Source organism: Serinus canaria, chromosome 7, assembly GCF_022539315.1.
Source record: "Serinus canaria isolate serCan28SL12 chromosome 7, serCan2020, whole genome shotgun sequence".
NCBI classification, from domain to species: domain Eukaryota; kingdom Metazoa; phylum Chordata; class Aves; order Passeriformes; family Fringillidae; genus Serinus; species Serinus canaria.
The window spans coordinates 20885459-20905957 of record NC_066321.1 but is presented as its reverse complement, the minus strand read 5'-3'; the positions used below and the strand labels follow the sequence as shown (position 1 = coordinate 20905957).

Sequence of the window (20499 nt, the reverse complement as noted above, 5' to 3'; positions counted from 1 at the left end):
CCATAGCTATATACCAAAATATATCCCCCCCCCACCCCGCCCTTGGAAAAGAAGGGGTTTGCCACTGAAAAGTTTCTTGCCACTACCCAGAAAAGTAAATGTTCATTGTTTTTGCCTTGGCAGTAACTGAAGGAGAGGAGTATTCACATGGCTGCTCTTTGCTGGTGCAAGCTTGGAATTGTCATTCCAAAGGCCCATATCAGTAACTGTCAGGAGCAAACCTACAACCTGTCAGTCCCCAGAGACAGAGCAAACCCAGATCCCAATCAGCTGCAGTGACCAGTGGGTTTTAGGAGTAAAGCTACAGAAAAGCTTTTCTGTTGGCTTCCCTTTAGATCTCTCTGCTTTTTTATGAGTATGCTCTGCATGGTAAGCACACCACTGGGAACATGCAGTCTTCCCAATAATGCCAATACACTTTAATTGTTTTGTACAATGCAGCACTGAAGGAACTCACTTTTGATGCAGTAATTTCTAGCAGCAATATCAGGCAACATTTTTTCCATAATTTAAGCTTTGGATTTATTTATTTATTTATTTAACAGCCTTTAAGTCAAGCCAACATTTTGGCTGAATTTGTTTAATTAAGTTTTCAATTAAGCATTTTTTTAAACCTTCTTTTAAAATTCTGGATATCAAATGTTCATTAGCAGCTACAGAAGTCATGTACGCTTTTATCAAAAATATAAATAGCCATTTCTTTAGATTTTGCCAACAGTATTTCACTGGAGAGGGTGGGGAAGGTCTGATTTTATAAGAAGTCAGTTCATTTGCAAAATTTTGATATAAAAACCAGAAGTTTTTTTAGGAGTAAGATTTCATAATTTAACCACTACTTAAACCCAACTCCCTGTGGGTGACTGAAAGCAGGGCTCGGTGTTGCCTGAGGATTCCTTTCTGCCTGAGCACTGTGGGAGCCTGAAGGTGTCCATGTGCCAGGTACATGTGGCTGTGTTGGAATGGCAGCAAGAGAAGTCCCTGGTGCCTGAGACTGTGCAATGGTCCTTCCCAGCCACCTTCTGAGATGTCCTCTTTCAGGCTGAACCTATCCTCTGCATTAGCATTCTACAAGTGAAGAAAATTCACTGAAAGCAGATTATCACCACTTTTATTTAAAAAGTAAAATTTTGGGCTACTCTTTCCCCTTCAGAACAATCCTATGAAATATATGACTGGGAAAGTTATATTTAGCTTGGAACAAACTTCCACTAAGAGCAGCATTGAGGAAATTGGGCTCAGTTTCACAATCTGACTGATTAGCTTTTGAAAATCATGTACTGAGGCCATAAAATATGCTCATAAAGTGTTCAAACAAGCAAGGATTTACTGAGCATATGCATTTGGGTAAGTTAGCTCTACAGTGAAACAGAATACTGCAAAATGTACAGTGGCTCACTGCATAGTAAACCAAGTGTCTTGTTTCTTTATACATGTGCAGTAGGGCATCATCTTTGATGTTTTTAAAAATTGCATGCTATATATAATAACCATTATAACTGCTGGTTATTATTAAAATGCAGAGAAGGGATCGTATTTTGTATACATTCTGAAACAATAAAGGCATATTTAGTCATAACAACATGAAAATACCATTTGAGAATGAAGTGTACTAGGCATGCATTCTGAAGAAAACGTGATTATGTGTTTGAGAGTGGAGCCAGGTGCTCAGAAAACGAAACATTCCATTGTATTGAAAATGCGTGTGGGCTTCATATCAACTGATCAACTCTAATCTGGTTGTTCTAGGATCTGTGATCTTAACCTTCCTTGAATTTTTCTGTTTTGGTTGGGGTTTGGTTTTGGGTTTGATTTTTTTCCTGAAGTAATTTCACTTTCTTACTCAACAAACGGGAATGCATTGATTTTCCTTTTTAGAAAGATAATTTGTACAATGTCGACTGAACTGTGTGACTGGATTAAACTTACATAATGTGTCTTTCAGAGAGTGACTAATTGGAATTTACTGCAAGTCGCAGATGACTTTTAAATCAATTCTGTGAAGGCTTCATAATCAGACTTACTGATTGGGAGATTAGTAGCAGAAAATAGGCATACATTATCCAGCTAACACTGAGAGCAGATAGTGCTCCAGAGAACAGCTGTTTCTCCTGTACCCTGAAGGACCACTCCAGGGGAAAGTAAGGAGAGTGGAGTCCCAGTAGGGCCTAGACTGAACCACTCCTACAGCTGAGGTTTTACAACAAATGGGAACATTTGAAATAGCACATTACAGTCTTTTATTCCACCCTTCAGTCCATATGTAACTTGTAGAACCTGTAAACAGATGTCGTGGTTTAAAGGCTGTTGTGTTGCTGGGTTTGGCTTTTTAGTGCTTAAATCACTAAAATGTACAGGGCTGAGGCTGCTCTGGTTGCATGCTCTGCTGAGAAGTTGCTCAGCTGTTGCTTCCAGTCATTCCATTTTCAGTTCACCTCAGTCCTGTGAAATCACGTCCTGAAATTAAATTCAAGAATGACAGCCTTGCAGTTTCCTTCCTCATGCAGTCTGCACAGCATATTCCTCCCTGCACTTGCAACTGAGATTGCAAATGTTTGTCACACACAATTGCTAAAAAAAACCCCAAAAATTAAGACTTAGGAAAGTGGAAGGGAAATTTCTTTCCTCTTCAGATTTTTACCTCTTTTTCATCCAGTATGTAGCAGACAGTATCTTCAGGCAGTATCTTCAAGCAGAGCAAGTTACAAAGATAATTTGTTGGAAAATGGAAGGCTCTGGAGAGGAGACTTTGCTGGCAGGTGGGAGTGCAGGAGCCACTGGTGGGGAGCAGGCACTGAATCAGAAGGCAGCCCAAGGTGTAACAAGAGGAGCAGGACCTGCAGGCTACAGGCACTAGAGACAGCACAGAGAGCCTGGAGCAGGAGAGTGTCTTGGGAGTGGATAGCTTCCCAAGGTTTTTGAGTTTTGAGTGAAGCCCCAGGTCCCTGACTTCACTGGTTTGCTCTCAGGGGGGACTCATCTCTGCAGTGACAGTGGCTTGCTCTCTCTTACTTTATTATCTCACATACTAAAAAGTTAAAGACCTGGGCCTGCCTGATGACCCCAGCTGTTGTCAGGAAGGTGTGTACAACAGAAATTTTGGTTTGGTTTTCAAAATAAGGGATTTGGTGTGTGTAAAGGAAAGCATTGCTTTGCAAAGCCAAACACCCAAAATTAGGCAATGGCAGAAGAATGAGCATACCCATTATAAAATTGTGTCCTCTGAAAGCAGTTCTATAAATTGTAATTTTTCAGTTGCTAGCTTTGTGGCTTTAACTTTGTTTCAGTCTCTGTTTCTGTACACTAATGTAGAGCATATAGCCCAGGCAAATGGCTGTAAGGGTAGGTGGTGAGCCCAGGACTCCTTTATTTGTAAACAGCAGAAAATGCTGTGCATTGAACAATGGGAAGGTGATTTATGTCAAACCAATAAGCAGTCTCTGTTAGAGTACTGTAACACAAAGCAGTGTTAAAATTAAAATTTGTAATTATATAACTACTTTCCAGATTATAACACATTTTCATAATTACAGCCATGAGATAGGACCTTTCCCTGTTGGGTAGTTTTGCTTACCTTTTTATTGGCATTCTTAGATTTAATTTTCCAGGATCCAGAGATCTGTTTCTGCTAGCATGACTCTAAAGTGCCATTGGAAATGACTCAGTTCTTCAGAATTAGGAAAAGGAAAGCTGACAATTAAGGAGTAAGTATGCCAAAAACCACTATAGCTATGTGCTCTATAGTGATTGAAAGGGAAATTCAGCCTGCTTTACCTTGCTTCTTAAGTGGAATTACACAAAATAATGACCTGATTCCGATAGTAAATTCATTGTTGAAAATCACTGCATTATTTATTTTCAACAAATTCCATTTTCAAAGAATTTATTTCTAATATGAAGCTTTGGTGATGCATTTTTTTCCCCTTAAAAAAAATAAGGGTTTGGCTTGCAGAGAAAAGTGTAATATGTGAAATGTTCTCAGAAATCATTACTTACTTCCTGAGCCTGTTATCACTCAAAGTTGTTTGGAGAGGATGACTCCTCTGGGGCAGGTGTAGGTCCACCTTGTTCCAGGAGGACTTTCACCTGATGTAGTTCTTGGAAATTAAACTGGGAAGGGAAGGGAGGGGAGGGAAGGCTGCTCTCCCGAGTCCATGCTATTTTCACACTTTGTGTAGACAAAGTGTCAGTATTTATTATGTCTTACCCATATCTCAGTTTTATTGATCTTCTATTGCCGTGGAGTGTTAATACACTTGCAGGGATGGACAGAAAAATGTCAGAGGAGGATTCACCTGCATTAGAAAGGAGTGGTTAAAAGCAAGACAAGCAGATTGAGGTAGTCATTGGAAAAGTATTTCTTGATAGGATGGATCAAGCAGCTCCTGCCTGTATTGAAACCAGGAACTGAGTCAGACCCTTGTATGAGCCAGTAATGTGTGTCAGCATTCTCCTGTATGATCTATAGCCAGTGTTTAAATTATTAGCTGTATTGCAGATTAGTGTTAAGTGCAGCACCAGCCTTGATCCTTAATCTCTGCACCATGTCCCTATGCTGAAACCCAGCAGATTTTTAAAACCCATCAGGAAGGTATGGGTGGCCACACAAGAGAACAGAAGAGGCTCCCCATGAGCACTATTCTCAGCTGTATTGGCAGGACTGAGCTAAACTGGAACACTGTGATCCAGCTGCAAAGCACATACCAATTCCACCCAGAAGCTTGTGACAAACTGTGCTTGTCGTCGGTTTCTGACTCAGGAGAGATAAAAATACCTCCGCTGCAGCAGGGAGAGCGGTTGCAGTGCGGCAGGCTGTGCCGGGGGAGGGAGGGAGGGCTGAGCGCCGCTGTCTGCACAGGCAAGGAAGGAAAGGTCCCTGGCACCCTGCATCTCACCCAGCCCCACGCTGCAAAGCTTGGCTGTGTCAGATCAAGGGTCGCTTTTTGCTGTCTCTGACAAAGACAGTTCGCAAATGCTTGGAGAGCGCCAGAAGGCGAGGGGCAGAGTGGCCATCGCGCTCAGCTGGAGGGAGCGCCTGAGCCGGGCTGCCCTGGTGGGCAGCTCCGGGTGGGTATGGCCCAGTCTGCCCCGCTCCTTCGTGACCCCCGTGACTCTGGCTCCGTGGCAGAGGAGTTCAAGGCTTAATGGTTGTGTGGAACAGTTTGTGTGAGGGCTGGCCAGAACCAGACTGCCCTGTGCACCTTCATCGTCAGTTGCGTCCGTCCAAACTTCATGTTTCTGTTCAGCGGGAGACTGAGGCCATTCACCTTCTGTTAGGATCTGTAAATTTCTAAAGAGAGGCGACACCAGCAGTACGGGGTTCAGGTCTTTGCTGGAGGGAGCGCTGCAGTGAACTTGGGGTGACATTTGTGTTCAAGATGTGAGATTGGTGAGCATGTTTTCGCACGAAAAGTACTGAAAAACGTAATTTTAAGGGAACAGTGGCACCCATCAGCGGTCTCATTACCCGCTCCTGGCCGTACCCCTGGTGCACAGGCCACCTCAGACGGGGGGGTCGGGGAGAGCCGCTTCCCGCCGTGTCCCCCGGGGCTGCTCTCGCTGCCCTGCCTCCCGCGGCACCTCAGCAGCGCACAGGTGCCATTCGCTAGTGGTGCGCGGCTCACACCGGCGCTGCCTCTCCCCGTTCCAGCCGTGCCGGGAGGGGCCGGGCCGTGCCGGGAGGGGCCGGGCCGCCCGCCTCGCCGGGGCTCCATTGGCTGCGGCCGCCCCGGGGCGGGGCCGCTCCGCTCCGCGCGGGCCCGCGCCGGGCAGCGGGCGGGATCGGGGCGCGAGGCGTGCGCGTCCCCGCGCCCCCCGAGCCGGCCGCCGCCGATGGAGGCAGCGGCCGCGGGCTGCGCGTCCCCGTCGCCGGCTGCCGCCCGCCCCCGGCCCGCAGGCCGCCCGCCCGCAGCGCCCGGCCCCGCGCCCCGCCGAGCCCGTGCCCTCCATGGCCGCGCCGCCCGCCCCAGCAGCCTAGGCTGCGGCATGGTCCGCGCCGCCCCGCCAGCCCGAGTGTGACAGAGCCGGGCGCGGGCGGGCCGCCCTCTCCGGGCAGCATGCCGGCCAGGGAACCCTGGGCAGCGCACCGAGCCGGCGGCAGCGCGGGGCACCGCGCCGGGCACGAGGGCCGGCAGCGCGATCTGCTGCTCGCAGCCTTGGGCATGAAACTGGGCGCTCGCAAGGCGTCTGTGACAATCTGGCAACCTCTTAAACTCTTTGCTTATTCGCAGTTGACGTCGCTCGTCCGAAGAGCAACTCTGAAGGAAAATGAACACGTTCCAAAATACGAGAAGGTTCATAATTTCAAGGTAAGACGTTTTCCTGTCTAATTTCTTTTTCAGGCGAAGCTACTTTAGCTCGTGCTTTGAAATGGGTCTGATATCGCAAGGAAATCATAGGTATGAAAACTGACTTTCTAGGAACTCAAAAGCTGCAAGTAAAGCTCATTGCCGGTTACACCAGTGAGGCACGTTTAGAACATGCAGCAGAGGAACCGGGATTTTGCTGTTGGCTGCTCGTGTGCACGCATTTGTTTCAATTATATTTGCCATATCTAGTCATCTCTTTTATTTTTAATTGGTTTATGCTGAGAGAGATGCTAAAGGTGAGAAAAACAGCAAAGTTTCCTTTCAGCTCGAATGTAGTTCAGTTTTACTTTCAAGGCAAAAAAATCTCTTAGATCTATAGTTAGATGATTACATTGATCTTATCTCAATTTGTCGATTGTAAATAGCTTTGGAGGTAAGAAGTGTGTTCCGCTGCATCTGGATTGAGCCGATGGTCTGCATTTCCCTTAGTTTCTGGCTTTTCTCCTGTGTCAGTGAATTGAGTGTTGAAACCGACGAGACTTATGCCATGAGGCTGCTGGACATGCTGGCATCAGCAACTACCTTGTGTTTTAATAACATTTACTTAGTCTTCTATGTAGCTTCTAGTTACTGTTTTGATTGCTCTAAATAACCAATGTTTTTGGGTAAGAGTGATACATGTCAGCACAACATATTTGTGTTTTGTGTCTGCCTGTAATAGGTGTCCAGTAAGGACTCAGTAATGTAAGCTTTTGGTGGTCAAATACATTTGATGACAGCAGTCTTAATTTTAAGACTACGTAAATTGATGTTTTACTGGATTCTTGTAGATGACAGTACAAATTTCATATATGTAAGTTGAAAGCCAAATGTTGTCTTTAATGTAAGAAAAAAAAAAACCCCAAACCAGAAACCCTACTTTTATTTCTTTTAAGAGAAGGGCAGATTGTTGATGTAAAAGAGGCATCTGATGATATAAGCATCCATTAAATGCCTCCTGTTTTCAGGAGATGTCCATCATGCACACATGTCGGAATGTGGAAATGTCCTCATGCATGCACATATATTAATTTACCTATTCTCCCTCTCATTTTATTTAAACCACCTTCTGGCTTTTGAGTGCAGATAATCACCAAAAGGGGAAACTTTATGTGAGCAGGATGTTTTGTTTCATTTGAGTACTTCCATTAAGCACAAATTTGAAAACCGTGTACAGAATGGTATGTAAGAAGCATTTAATACAGTGCCTGGTATAACATATTTGTGCTGGCTGACAGTCCAATGCAGAGCATTTTTTCACAGGCTCCTGAGGTGTCCTAAATATCTGCAACGTCTTGCAATTTTCATTTGTTCCTTACAGTTTGAAGATAATTCTTGCAGATGCCAGCAGATCATGATTTTCCATGTACTACAGTGTATGTAGGATAATAAGTATTTAATTTTGCACATCTGTGTTCCCTAGTTGGTTTCTTTAACAGCCTGAAACATATCTGGTTTGAAATTAATCTGATAACCTGATTTTCATTCATTTGGGTTTGTTTATTTCTTTTTCTTCCATAAACTGTTTATGGAAAGTTTCAGAGCTGTGAGTTTTCCAGTCTATTCTAAAAACAGGCTGTATGTCTGCTCCAAGGTCATAGCCGTGGCACAAACTTTCCACATGGATTGTTTTCTTTATAATAGTTGCCCTGTAGTTCCTCTATACATACTGTTGCCAGAAAAATATACCTTGAGAAATAAGTCTATTTTCAAGTCAGTGGAATGGAGTCGCCTTTCACAGATAATTTTTGCTGCAAAAGACTAGAAGGGGACAAGCCCCTTACAGGGTGTGCTGCAGCCAGCCTTCCCATGGAAGGAATGCTGCTGGCCTTCATGAGCTCTAAATGTGCAAAAACATAAGCTCTTAGTAAGTGCTGTGTTGTGGCTCTAAAATGAATGGCCATGGTTAGCTTGTGTGCTTCTCTCCTTTATAATTTCTTTGCATCTGTCAAGTTTTTTTCCTCGCACATATAGATGTCCTCATTTAAAATGTCTGCATGAGTCTCCTAGGTTGCCTGCCAAGCAGCAAATCTGCCACCCATGTGGAGAGGAAGGAAATGTCAGGCCCAGAGTCTTCAACCTAGACTTTTGAAACAAACCAAGAAAAAACAACTCAGAAATTAAATAAATTTATCCAGTTCAGCTAATCAGCAGTGACTGCTGTCCCCAGAGGCTCCACAGCAAACAGGAGTGTGTCTGCTGCTTTGTACCTCTGCAGCCAATCTGCTTTCTGTGCTGCAGGCACAAGGCACCAGATAGGGACCCCTAACCCTCTCCCAGCAGCTCCTCTGATCAGTCACACCACTGCTCACAGAAATGAAGGGGTCTCAGAAATCCTGTTATATTGGAAATGCTGCGGCATCCCAGCAGAGAGGGGAGAAATGGAGAACCACACATGCACAAGCAGCAGTGTTCTCCTGGGGAAGGGAAGGTGACAGCTGCAGCCTCCCCAGAGGCAGCCTGGAGTTAGCAGACATCCCAGAGAGCTGACCACAGGCTAAGGGACCTCAGTTCTCCCTGCACCTCCTATGTCTGTGGGGTGGGTATTTGGGGACACAGGTGCAGTTTGAACGCTCAGACTCTGTAGCCTGCACAAAGCTCAGGTGGAGGAACACCATGGCAGAGGAGCAGTGTAGTGAATCCTCATTACAGGAGTGCAGTGCCTAGGGGAGGGGTGAGCATAAAAGCTGCTTTTAAATCATCAAGAGGTCTCCTGAATAAATCCATTAACCTATGTTTTGCTCCAAGGGTTGTTTGAAAGAAGAATGTAAAGACAGTTTTGCTAGGAGTGCTGACATGGCAGGGTTTTTGAGAGGATTTAATCTTACTTAAATCTCCTGGAATGTGAGTTGTCTCCTGCCTGAAGGGAACAGACTGGGTAGCCAGGGTGACAGGGAGCTCTGCAAGCAGAGCTGGTCGGTAATGATCTCCAGCTCTGTAATATTCTCCTGGCTGGGAAAGTCTGGTCTCTCATGGGCACATCTCAAATGCAAATACAGAGTGCCTGAATTCTCTTAAATAATCTCCATAAGTAAAGAAAGGGATGATTATTTATAAATATCAGCTCTCACTGAGTTTTAAATGCATGTCCTTCAGGATCAAAGCTAGATGTAAAAAGTATTCTCCTTTTAGGCGTATTTTTGCCATTTCCAATTTATAAAAAAATATAAATTTATATTTCTGTGTTCTTCTCTATACATCTAATGTAAGAAAGACCCATTTTCTAATAATTCAAATATATCAGATTAAAGAGGCTTACATTGTTTGATAGAGCATTTTATTTAGCTCTAATTGAATAATGGAATTTGACATGAGTGTGACTTAATATGGTCTATCTTTTTGCATGTTTGGATTACTATAAATTTCCCTGCATTTACTGTGCTTTTCTGAGATCCAGCACACTGAATGAGATCTCTTGTAAAATGAATCATTTGACCAAATGCAGACAGTCACTTCACCATCCTCAAAATTTCAGCCCCACCTGAAAAGGCTTTTAGGCTTTTTCTGTCTTTCAATTCACTAACCATTATGGGGAATAAACCTCCCCACAGACTGTGGTACAGATGTAGCAGTATGGACAGGGGTGTGTGTGTGATGGATATCAAGCTCATTCTTCCACCCAGTGTAGATGAACAAGAGCATCTTCTATGTGGAAGCCCTGAGAGACCTGTGCTCTTGGAAGTGCTGACAAGGAGCATAGCTGAAGCCAGTGGGGTTCTTTTCTTACAAAAAGAACTTAATCATAGGGGAAAGTTCTGTAACAGAAAAGTTTACAAAGTTCTGTAACTTCATAGAAGTGAGCAGAATAGATTTATACTTAATCATTCCCATAAATTTATTCTACCCCTGGATCCTACCAATAAGAATGCTTTTTACTGTCCTTTGCAATTCTCATAGTTGCTTATATTGTCCCCAAAAGGCAATAACTGTGACAGCTTGTAAATTAAAATAAAATTTCTTACCCAGCTGATATTTAATCTGTTCAATGGATAGGAAGGATAGGAAGCAGCTGGGCACTTCTGGGCAGGCAGATGAAGGAGGAGGTTAAGGCAATAGAGGAACTGCAAATCTGAAGGGAAAAGGGGCAAGGTGCCATGTGGATGGAAAATGAGAGGAGTACCAGGGGAAGCTCTGGGTTGGAAGGTGTGAAGTGGGCTCTAGACCAAAAGACTTAGCCAGGTAATCCCAGCTGGGTTTAAGGTTCTCTCTGTCTTCTCTCTCTGGTGAGGCAGTTTATTAGGGTGATGAACACACAGGATTCCCCTTGCTCAGTCCTCTGCACTTTCCCGCTCTTCCTCTCCTCATCTCTCCATTTCTGCTCTGGGTTTGTTTCAAAACATCCCACGTTTTTTTGCTGATGAAAAGGTCCATCTAATGGGGTACCTTCTGCCCTGGGACCACCCTATCTGACATGGAATATCTTCTGCATCTCCTCACCACCTGCTGCTGTGCTTTGGGCACTGACCTCACTCCTTGGCCTGCTGTTTGCGTGGGGCTGGGGAAAGAGATAAAGCTGTGCTTGAAAAATGCTCTTGATAAGGAGGGCAGTTGTGGAAGAGGAGCTGGGATTTATGGGGTGATAGCTTAAAAGGAAGGTGAAAATCTGAGGTTAACAGCAAGAAATCTCCTGGGTTGTAAAATTTGTTAGTCAGTGCAATAACCTCCTCATCACTTGGCAAATTTAAAATAAGCTTGGACAAAACACCATAAAAGTCTTCACTCCCCTTCAGCTTTCGTGACTCATAGGCCCCGGGGAGTCTTTTATCTCCCTTGGCTGGTTACAGGTATTCCTTCAGACAGCTCTGGCTCCTGATGCCTTGAGCCAGCAGAACAGCCTGCAGGTGTTTTCTTGCTGCCACTAGTCCAAGGCACAAAGCCACTCTTGTGCCTAGGTCAGTGCCATGGTGCTTCACTGAAGCAAGAAGTGTCTGTGCCTGTCAGGGCTGGACTGAAAGCTGTGCTTCCATGCATCATTTTCCCCAGGATATTGTCTTGTTTCTCTCTTGTGTTTCACAAACCAGATCTATCTCCAGAAGACTTATTTTTTGCTATCTCTTTGTGCAGTGCTGGGTGCTCTCATGCTGTTTCCTAGTCACTATCTTACTAGTGCTGTTGGACTCGGTCATGTAAAAAATAACAGTTGCAAGACTGCTTGCTTAATCAGTCAAGATTAACAACATAATTCCCTTTCGAGCCAACAGTTCTTCCAGAGAGATGTTTTTCCATGGGTGCTTAAAGTGAGTCAGGCAAGGTGCTGATGAGCCTTGTTGGTTGGGATTCTTCACCCCCTCCTCGACTGAAGCAATCTCCTGGCTTTCTCTTGGAGGATGAAAGGCCAAATGGGGAGCTCCAGACCAGAGACAACATGGTTTTCCAGAAGTAACTGGAAGTAGAATATAACCTTAAATATGCACAAGGAGTGATGGCTCAGGTGAGGAGCAGTCCCTGGAAAGACTTTGCTAGTATAGGCAGACTCAAGCATCACTTTAACGGAGACTGCTGATATTAACAAGAGTTTCTCTGCCAGTGAAATTTGTATCACATCTTGGAAACAAATAACCCACCTGGCCCTGGCCCAGATTTTACTGGGGTAATTGCATCTGTGCTGGATGTTTTGCTAGTGTAAGAAGTCATAGCAAATCACTTCCATGCCACATTTTATTCTAGAGAGCTTCTCAGTAGAGCCATGCCTAAACACTGGGAAACTGGGAGATGGAAAATGCAGAAGTGCTTCAAAAAGGCCAGAAACTATAACAAACTTGTACTATATTAGGCAGAGCCATTTTTCTGTGACTTCTGACATGAACTCATTTCTATTTCTGATGTTCTGAAAACTGGGGCAGATGCTGATTTGGGGTAAATTGATCTAGTTCCACTGAAAAGAAGATGCTGGATTTTTTATTAGGAACAGAACTGGCACTGGACATATTTTTGAAATATCTTTAATTGAGCCACTGCACTAATACGAATATTCAGAGAGAGAGCTGGGTGGCTCTGGCATAATCCCTGGGGAGAGCCAGTGCGTGTTCCCACAGATAAGAACACCTCAGGAAATTTAATGTTTCTATTAGACTCCTAGGACTTAAGAGGGAAAAATGGTTCAAAGGCAGGGAAAACACCTGGAGAACATAACTGGAAAAAACTTCCACAAAACTTCTGTGAAGACCTCATCAGCTCTATGTTGTTCCTTCTGAAATTCATAGTTGTAAGGCAGTTCAATCCAGAAAAGCTTTTAGGCATTGATGGGTTTTAGTCTTCCAAAGTATTTATTTAATGTTACTTGCACTTTTTTTTTTTTTTTCCCAAAGCAGATTCCAAATAGCACAATGTTATTTAAACCTTTCTGGTTTCCTAGTGCTGGTCCCTGAATTAAGGCTTTGCCACTGTTAAAAAAAAAAAAAAAGAGAGAGAGAAAGCCTTTCTCCTAAATTCCTAATTTATTTGGGCTGTAATTTCTTCCCACACACCAGCAGTTTTTTATCTGCATGTGTGGATCCTGTGAGTTTGCCTTGTGCACAGCCCAAAGCCAGCCCAGCTATTTCTCTGGTAAGGCTAGGAAGCACTCCTCTGAGGAGGACTGGGACTTTGCCTCTAGAAGCTTCTAGTGTGTGTTATGCTCTCTCATCAACAGCTTTTCCTCCATATTAGCCTTAGGATCATGAGAAAAGCTTTCATTTAGGAATCTCTCAAGGGTTTATATTCTATTTATACATAAGGTCCGTATGTAATTCTAAGGATTTTATTCAATTTTCACTTCTAGTTTCAGAATTTTTTTATGGAGGCATCTATCAAGTAATTGGACCTCAAAGAAAATACAAAATGTTCCCATTTCCAGATATCAATTCAAAGAAAGTCTGCTATTCCATCCTGAAAGAAAGGTGGCCACTTTCACTCAATTTACAAGCAAAAAAAGCCAACAACCTGCAATTCTCATTTTTCACTTCAGCTCTTGCAGAGCACAAGCTAACCTCAATTTCCACTTGTTCCATCTCTGCTGACACAGGCAGTGCAAAGCAGAGAGTAAACAAGGTCTGACAGCGCTTCTGGCTCCAAGTGGGTGAGGATGCTGAGGGAGGTTGTCCTGCCCCACATTCCCAGTGCCCCCAGCAGCCGCAGCCATGCTATTTATACCGCAGGCTCTGGGCGAGGCAGCGCTCTGACAGCATCTCTCCTCTGCAGAACTGCTGCACTGAGGCTCTGGGGAGCTCCCAGGCTGCCTCCCCATGGCTAACACCCCAGCTGGGCTAAGCAGAGTCAGCTCTGGAGAAGGTCTGTTCCATGCTCTCGGCTCCATTCCTTTCTGTTACACCTTGAGGTGAAAGCAATTATCTTGCAGATACTGCTCTGCCATGTGGGTTGTCATGGCAGTCTTCTTGCTTCTCAGATTACTTAGCAGCAGCAATATTTTCCTTCCCATGTGCTGGAGTATTTGAAGTGCTTTGAGACCCTTGTTTTAGAGGCACTATCTAATCATCATAATAAATACAAGGACGAATTGAAGCATTGCCCAAATTGATGGTTGAGTTTCTCACTTGAATCTCTTCTTTATCCTTCACGTCCAGGCAATCTCTGTCTGGACCAGGGATGGATGAAAAGGACAGTGCCTATTGGATGCCAGCATGGGTGTGCTCAGTGCCTGATAAAATCAGCTGTGACAGGGAAAACAGATGTTAATAATACAGGCTGAGTTCATCGTTCTAATTGGGATTTACAGTGTCTCCCATATTCACTCTAAAGCTTGGTAAAGCCCCAGTAGGCAGAACTCAGCTGATGGAATTGCAAATCAGTTAGGAGCACTGAGCTGACAGTCTCCATCAGCAGTGTCTCATCATCCTTGGGAATTGGTTTGAAGGACAGCATAGCCAGCAGACCTGAACCTTTGGAGTGCCATGTGGTGCAAATGCTGGGTGTGGCACTTGTTCCATCCCTGGTGGACTTGGTCTCCTCTGTGAGTCCTGACAAGGCTCTGGTAGCCCAGAGATAGATCAGCAGTACTTTTTCCCATCCTTTTTCAAGGAGATGTATCCCATCCCAGAACAGATGGTAATGCCTGGATTTTCCAGACCCCATCACTGTGAGCAGCAGTTTGGTGTGGAGGGCTGTGGAAGAAGTGCTCTGCAGGGAGCAGGGTCTGATGGAACAAGTGTTCAGTGGGACCGTGGCAGCAGCCTCTCAACAATGGAAACCTTATTTGTATCCTGTCCCAAACACTTCTGTTTTATGTGCTCTGTGTTGGTTTTCTATAACCCAAGTTTTTCAAATCCAGCCCTGTTTTCTTCCTGTCAGTGGCTTTGCTGAAGCTCTGTTGATCCACCATCATCCCTCGTATCACGTTTGCACAGCACTTCACTGATAATCTCTCATTTTCTTCCTTCCTCCCTGCCTTGACGTGTGATAAAATGTAAGTCTCCCAGTTAGGAATAAAAATTATCTGCTGGCTCATTCCTGATCTTCAGGTAGCAATCAAGGGTAGCTGAATAACTGCCTTGGAAAAACCAAAAGCATAAAAAATAAGTGGAGTAACAAGGTGCACGGGTAACTAACTTCAGCAGTGACCTTTATAGAGCCTGAGAAACAATGGGGAGAGATCTGCCTGAGGAGTTCACAGCTTGTGGTAGAATCTGCTGTCAGAGCCACTGCATCATTTTTTATTTGGTTCTCTTAAAATTTTGTGCTTTCTAAAAAAATTTAATTAAATTCTAAACAAAGTAACATTTTCTAACACTCACGAGTTGTTTATCACAAGAATTAAGCTGTTTTTCCTTGCGTTAAGAAAATGCTTTTTAAACCTGAGCAAAAGCTTCTCCTACATAGTTCACAGTAGTTACATGTTTATTATGCCTTGTTGATAGGACAGGAGAGTTCAAAATAGAAATGCCTATGGTATAAACCTAACATGAGGCTCTCTTCTTACCTCAGGCTTGCAGGACAGCTTAGTAATAGTATTTTATATGGATTCTAAAGCAGATATTTTTCTTTAAAATGACCTAGACTTTTGTTTTAAATTGATTTTCTTCTCCTGAATTTTTAGAAATGAAGATTAAAACCAGTTTAATTTGCTCTCCTACTCACTCATTTTCCAGATTCTTTTAAAAAATTATTCCCATTTGGAAAGAGAGAAAAGAAGATTTTTGGGTGGGAGTGAGAATGGAAGGACTGGGAGATATAAAGCCACAGTTGGCAACCTGCTCTCTCACATTTTATAAGACAGTAAAATCTGCATATTGCAGATGCTCTTTTTTACAAGGGGAAAGAAACCCCTTGTAGTTTAAGTTAGGATCTCTGGGACTCTGCTGGCTGTGTTTTTAGAAATTTTTCTGGAAATCATCTTTTAGCTTTGAAAGCAGACAAGTTGCTTGGCTAGTTTTTAGAATAGGGAATTAAATATAAAATCAGAATGCTGTGTTAAACAGTGTCACGTGATAAATGCAGTATTGTTTGCAGCTGCTGGCTCTTGAACTAGCAAAGGGATGCTAAGGTGTTATTTTTTAGTTGCCAGACCCCACCCATCCTGTAACTAGGATTGGAGGCTGTTCTGACCTACCTCACAAGACCAATTTTTCAGTATTTCCTGGCATCACTCACTGTGTCTCATTTAATTCCCAGGGAGGGTGTGCATTCAGGGCAGGGTTAGGTGTCCAGTTCCACTGCACAGAAGTGGGAATATTGATGCTCTGGGAAGAGAAAGCCCTGCTCAGAAAGCCCTCAGGAGCAGAGGCTTCAGAGCTGATCTTGTAGGGCTGTTTACACCAGGGCTGGAAGGACATTGTGACCTTTGGGCCTCCTGTTTAACATTGCCAGAGAACCTCCCATCTCATAGCAAGGATGAAGCCAGGCAGAGCATCATGGGGCACAGGAAAACCCACCCTCACCTTGTAGTCTGCTTTGAGTTTGCAATCAGAATAATGGATAAGAAATAGTAATTTGGATGGGGCAGCATAAAGCAGAGCAGGCTCTGGGTAAATCCAGCTGATGATATGGAAAAGCATTTCAGTATTTGGATGAAGCCTGGCTGCAGGGGATGAGACAGAAGTGCTAGTGCTGCTGAGACAGTGGTTCTGAAGGGCCAAGTCAGTCCAACCAGCACATGCAGCGTTGGTAGGGAAGAGGAGAGGCTTTGTCCTTGTCATTTTTAAGTGGATGATGAATCATGTAAACTCTTGTGAGGAGCAGGCAGGGTGATAGCAGGGGAGCTGGCTGTTGTAGAGTCTAGGTGAATCATAGCTACTACATGTAAGAGAAACTGAGCTCATTAGAAATGTTCATAATATTAAAAATGGAGGCAGAAGGTTGGAGTGGCAGATTTGGGATGTGATAGACCCTGCAGAAGAGTTTCTCAGGAGGATCAGGAGGAGATGGAAACATGCAGACAGTGGTGGGGAGCAAGATGCCAAGAAGAAAGAATGGTCCCTGCTAAAACAGCCAGTTAGAGACAGGACATCTGAGGTTTGGTGAGTATCAACACTGGGGGTGGCTCTGGAGAAGCCAAGCTGGGACTCCAGCACCTAAGGACAGCATTAGAAATGCTTCAGCAAATAGAACATTCGCTGATTTGATGTTTGATGAATTGAAATCAGCAACCACAGAGGCACAAGGTAGGATAGTATAATTCTTTTTATTTAGAAAGAACTAATAATGCATCCGTCAGCATTTTAAGGAACAAAAAAAAATTCCCCTCCTTTGTGCAATCAGAGATACTGAAACCAAAACAACTTACAAAACTGAAAAATATTGTGAAAAGAAATTCTTATTGTCCAGATTTCTGAAATGTCAGTTTTGCTTCAATTTTCCTCGGTGGGGTTTTTGAGAAGTATTTTATAGAAGTATATTCCAGGGGGAATTTGACCCAAAAAAGAAAGATGGCGACCCAAATTATGCCTTCTTCTTTTCCCTGATAAAGTTCTGTTAGTCCTGCAGGCATTAAAGCACAATGCTTTGCTTCAGGATATTAGAATGTTCTTATTCTGGGAAGAGAACACTGCCAAAAACCTGGATAAAAACCACCAGTCTGAGGAAGAAAAGTCAGAAGGATGTGGGTAGTGCAGGTGGGTAACGAAATGAATGGTGTGAAAAATCTCTTTGTGGTGAGAGGAAAAAAGAAAATGGAGAGTACAGCTGCTGACAGTCTTGTCATGGTTTGCTTTGAGGAAGTCAGCCAGAGCTGCAGGGAGAAGAGGCCTTAGAGCACGTGTCACCTTCCAGAGGTGTGTGGGATGGGTGGGGACAGAGCAGGCAGCTGGGCACAGGCAGGGCAGGGCACTGGCAGCCTGTGCTGGCTTTGGACCAGGCAGTCAGGAATCACTTGGCACAGATGTGCATGTGAATTACTTGGTGAATTCAGCAGTGACTTTCCAGAGTGCCTCAGCAGTGTCTCTGCTGCCCTGAGGGTACCCAGGAGGCTGCAGACCTTCCTGTAGCCAGAACTGAGCTGTGGCCTGAACTGCAGGGTGCTGCTCTGCATTGTCACTTGTGGGGGTCTCAGCTGGATCCAGCTGCCTCTTCCATCACTGGCTTGGGGGACACTTGCCACCTCAGTCAGGCCACTTTGCCTTCTTTCAGTGTTCATAGCAGAGCTGTTTGCAGATGTCAGGAACAGCCATTTCCACCAGCCCCTTCTCTCTCCTGCCCCACGCTGACCCGGCCGGGCGCTGCACACACCTGAGGTTCCTGCCTGCTCCCATACCCACTCACTAACTGAGGATCTGAGTGACTCCAGCCTAAAGCAGTTGTGCTGTATTTCACTGCAAATTTCATTTCTTTATGATCATCAGCTACTAATTTTATTTTCAGCCTGTCTATTCTAAATAGCAGCTCAAACCCTTGTATGCTGGCTAAGGCAGTAATGATTTTCTCTGTAAAGGATCCTGTGGTTTCCTACAGCAGGAGCGTTATCAGAATGAAATCAGAAGCAGTTAATGGTGGCTGCAGGATTTGTAACAAGCATGTGAGCCAGGAATGAAAGTGGCATTGGGGTTTTTTTTCTTTAGCTTAGAATTTTTTCCTAGTTCAGTGGATTCTTTTTTTTTCATTTTAGGTTTTCAATATGTAGCATTAGTCTGAAGAATATTAATTTCCTGTTGGAGTTATTCTAAACTGGAAAGTCTCAAGGCAAATTTACAGTATTTCTGTGTGGCACTGGTATTTTAGCCTGGCAGGACTCTTGCTATGCGAGGTGGAATCTTGCAGCCCTCTATCCATTTCACACAGTGCTTTATGAAGAGGAGGCCACAGCAGAAGGCATTTGAGTTTGAAAAGTCAACTCTTGCACAGTTGCTGCAAAAGCCTTGCCTTGTGGCCAGACTGCTGCCCAGACAGAGGGATGCCAAGAGGTGGGAGAAGGGCTATGCCTGTTTCTCTGTCCTGGTCTTGGAGCAGACCCCCACAGACCCAGTTCTGCTGCTCTGGATGGCTTGGGATGGAGGACTCCGGTTTTCCACAGGTCTGCAAGAGCCTTGGGTGTTAAATCTTAGTTCCTTTCTTCCTTTCCTGCAGTGATAAAGGGAAGCTTCCAGAAACTGCATGTGGTACCTTCAAAGAGGAGGAATTGTGCACTGTTTACATGCATTGATAATGATGTCTGTGAAATGGCTGGCTCATTCTCTGTAATTCTCCTTTCTGCTGCTGTCTTCCAGGTGCACACGTTCAGGGGCCCGCACTGGTGTGAATACTGTGCCAACTTCATGTGGGGCCTCATTGCTCAGGGAGTAAAATGTGCAGGTAACAGTCATTCAGTGTTCTTGTCCTGAGTCATTCCTCACCTTGTAGCTCTGTGATGTGCAGCCTGCTCTGCTCTGACACCGGGGCCAGGGTCAGTCTGCTCCCTGCTCCATGGAAGGAGGAAATGTATCCGCTCTGCTGCTGCTGTTTCAGGTATCTGTTTCAGTGACTCGCTGGAGTGATGCACAGCACCCCTCCAGCACTCACAGAGAGCAGACAATCATCTTTAAGAGATTATTTTTTTCCCCCACCCTTTTAGAATGGAGGAGAAAATGGACAGATGCATAGCTAGCTTTATTTCTTTTATACCATTCCATGTATTGGTAGGTGTGAGAAAGTCCTTGGGGATCTCTATGTGCAAGGTGGACCTCAGCAAATTCCACATTGCTTCTGTGGAACAGGCATTCAGGTTAATTTTATAGATAAACCAGCTGAGTCCCAGCGTGCCACAGACCCTAAATCACATCTCCCACTTGCAGACTGAAGAGAAAAGGGATGATGAATAAGGGATGCCTACTGAAATGTTACATAAACACTCAGGTGCTGGTAGGAATGTATTACACACATGGGTATCACTGCAGGCATTTCTGGGATAAAGCCTCTCCAAAGGAAAACAGTTGGACAGTTTTATTGATAAGGTTCTTCTGAAAGGAAAGGACAGTCAGCTTTCTTTCAAAGGCAGAGAAAAGGATCAAAGTGATCCAAATAGTTTGCTGTATTTAAAAAGTTTTTTACGACATTCTAGCAAACCGTATTGATAAAAATGGTGCAAAGAGATGTTGATGTATGAAGACCTGCTTACGTTGCCCTGGAAACTGAATTTTCAAGCTAATTTAAGAAAATCTGCTCTGTCTAAAGCTTTCTGAAGTCTTGTCTCAAGCAAATAAGAAGGTTTTTTATCACAGAACTGCAAACTGATGTAATATTTAAAACCATTTCTAGCCACATAGGATTGAAATGTTTTTCAGTTCTTCACCCATAACTATTTGAATACAATATTTCGTTGTTACCATTACAGTCTGCACTGTCCAGGATGCATTGGAGAATGCAGCTCTGTTTTAAGACATGATTATGCAAAAATGGCATTTCCTTTCTCAGTATTTTCCCTCTACTAAGAATACAGGATTGCAGCCATGTCCTCCACTTGTGAGTGAAGATTGTCAGTATGTTTTACTGCTCTTGATTTTATACAGGGTGTACAGTGCTAGAAGAGGAAGAGGAGGCTTGGTTTTGGTTTTCTGATTAGTATGTTTTTGATTACACTTGAATCAGTAAGTGTGCCATCTTTATTCCTTGCCTTAGATTCCTCCATTTGGGCATTTAGGAGAGATACCAAATATTTTGCAGATCGATGTTCGGTAACTTTGATGCAGAAAAACAATAAAAATAAACAGTATGAAGGCTTGCAATGCTGCTTGGCACTGTGGAATTAATACTG

At 44.1% G+C, this 20499-nt stretch overlaps 1 protein-coding gene across 3 annotated transcripts in view; it reads left to right on the top strand.

The window, feature by feature from the left end:
* Nucleotides 1–20499, top strand: part of CHN1 (chimerin 1) — a 92313-nt gene that overhangs the window by 57671 nt on the left and 14143 nt on the right. For all 3 annotated transcript variants that reach the window (XM_050976973.1, XM_050976974.1, XM_030240171.2), the window contains 2 exons: nucleotides 6228–6305; nucleotides 18977–19061. In XM_050976973.1, coding sequence (XP_050832930.1) covers nucleotides 6228–6305; nucleotides 18977–19061 — 163 coding nt within the window. The remainder of the gene's footprint in view (nucleotides 1–6227; nucleotides 6306–18976; nucleotides 19062–20499) is intronic.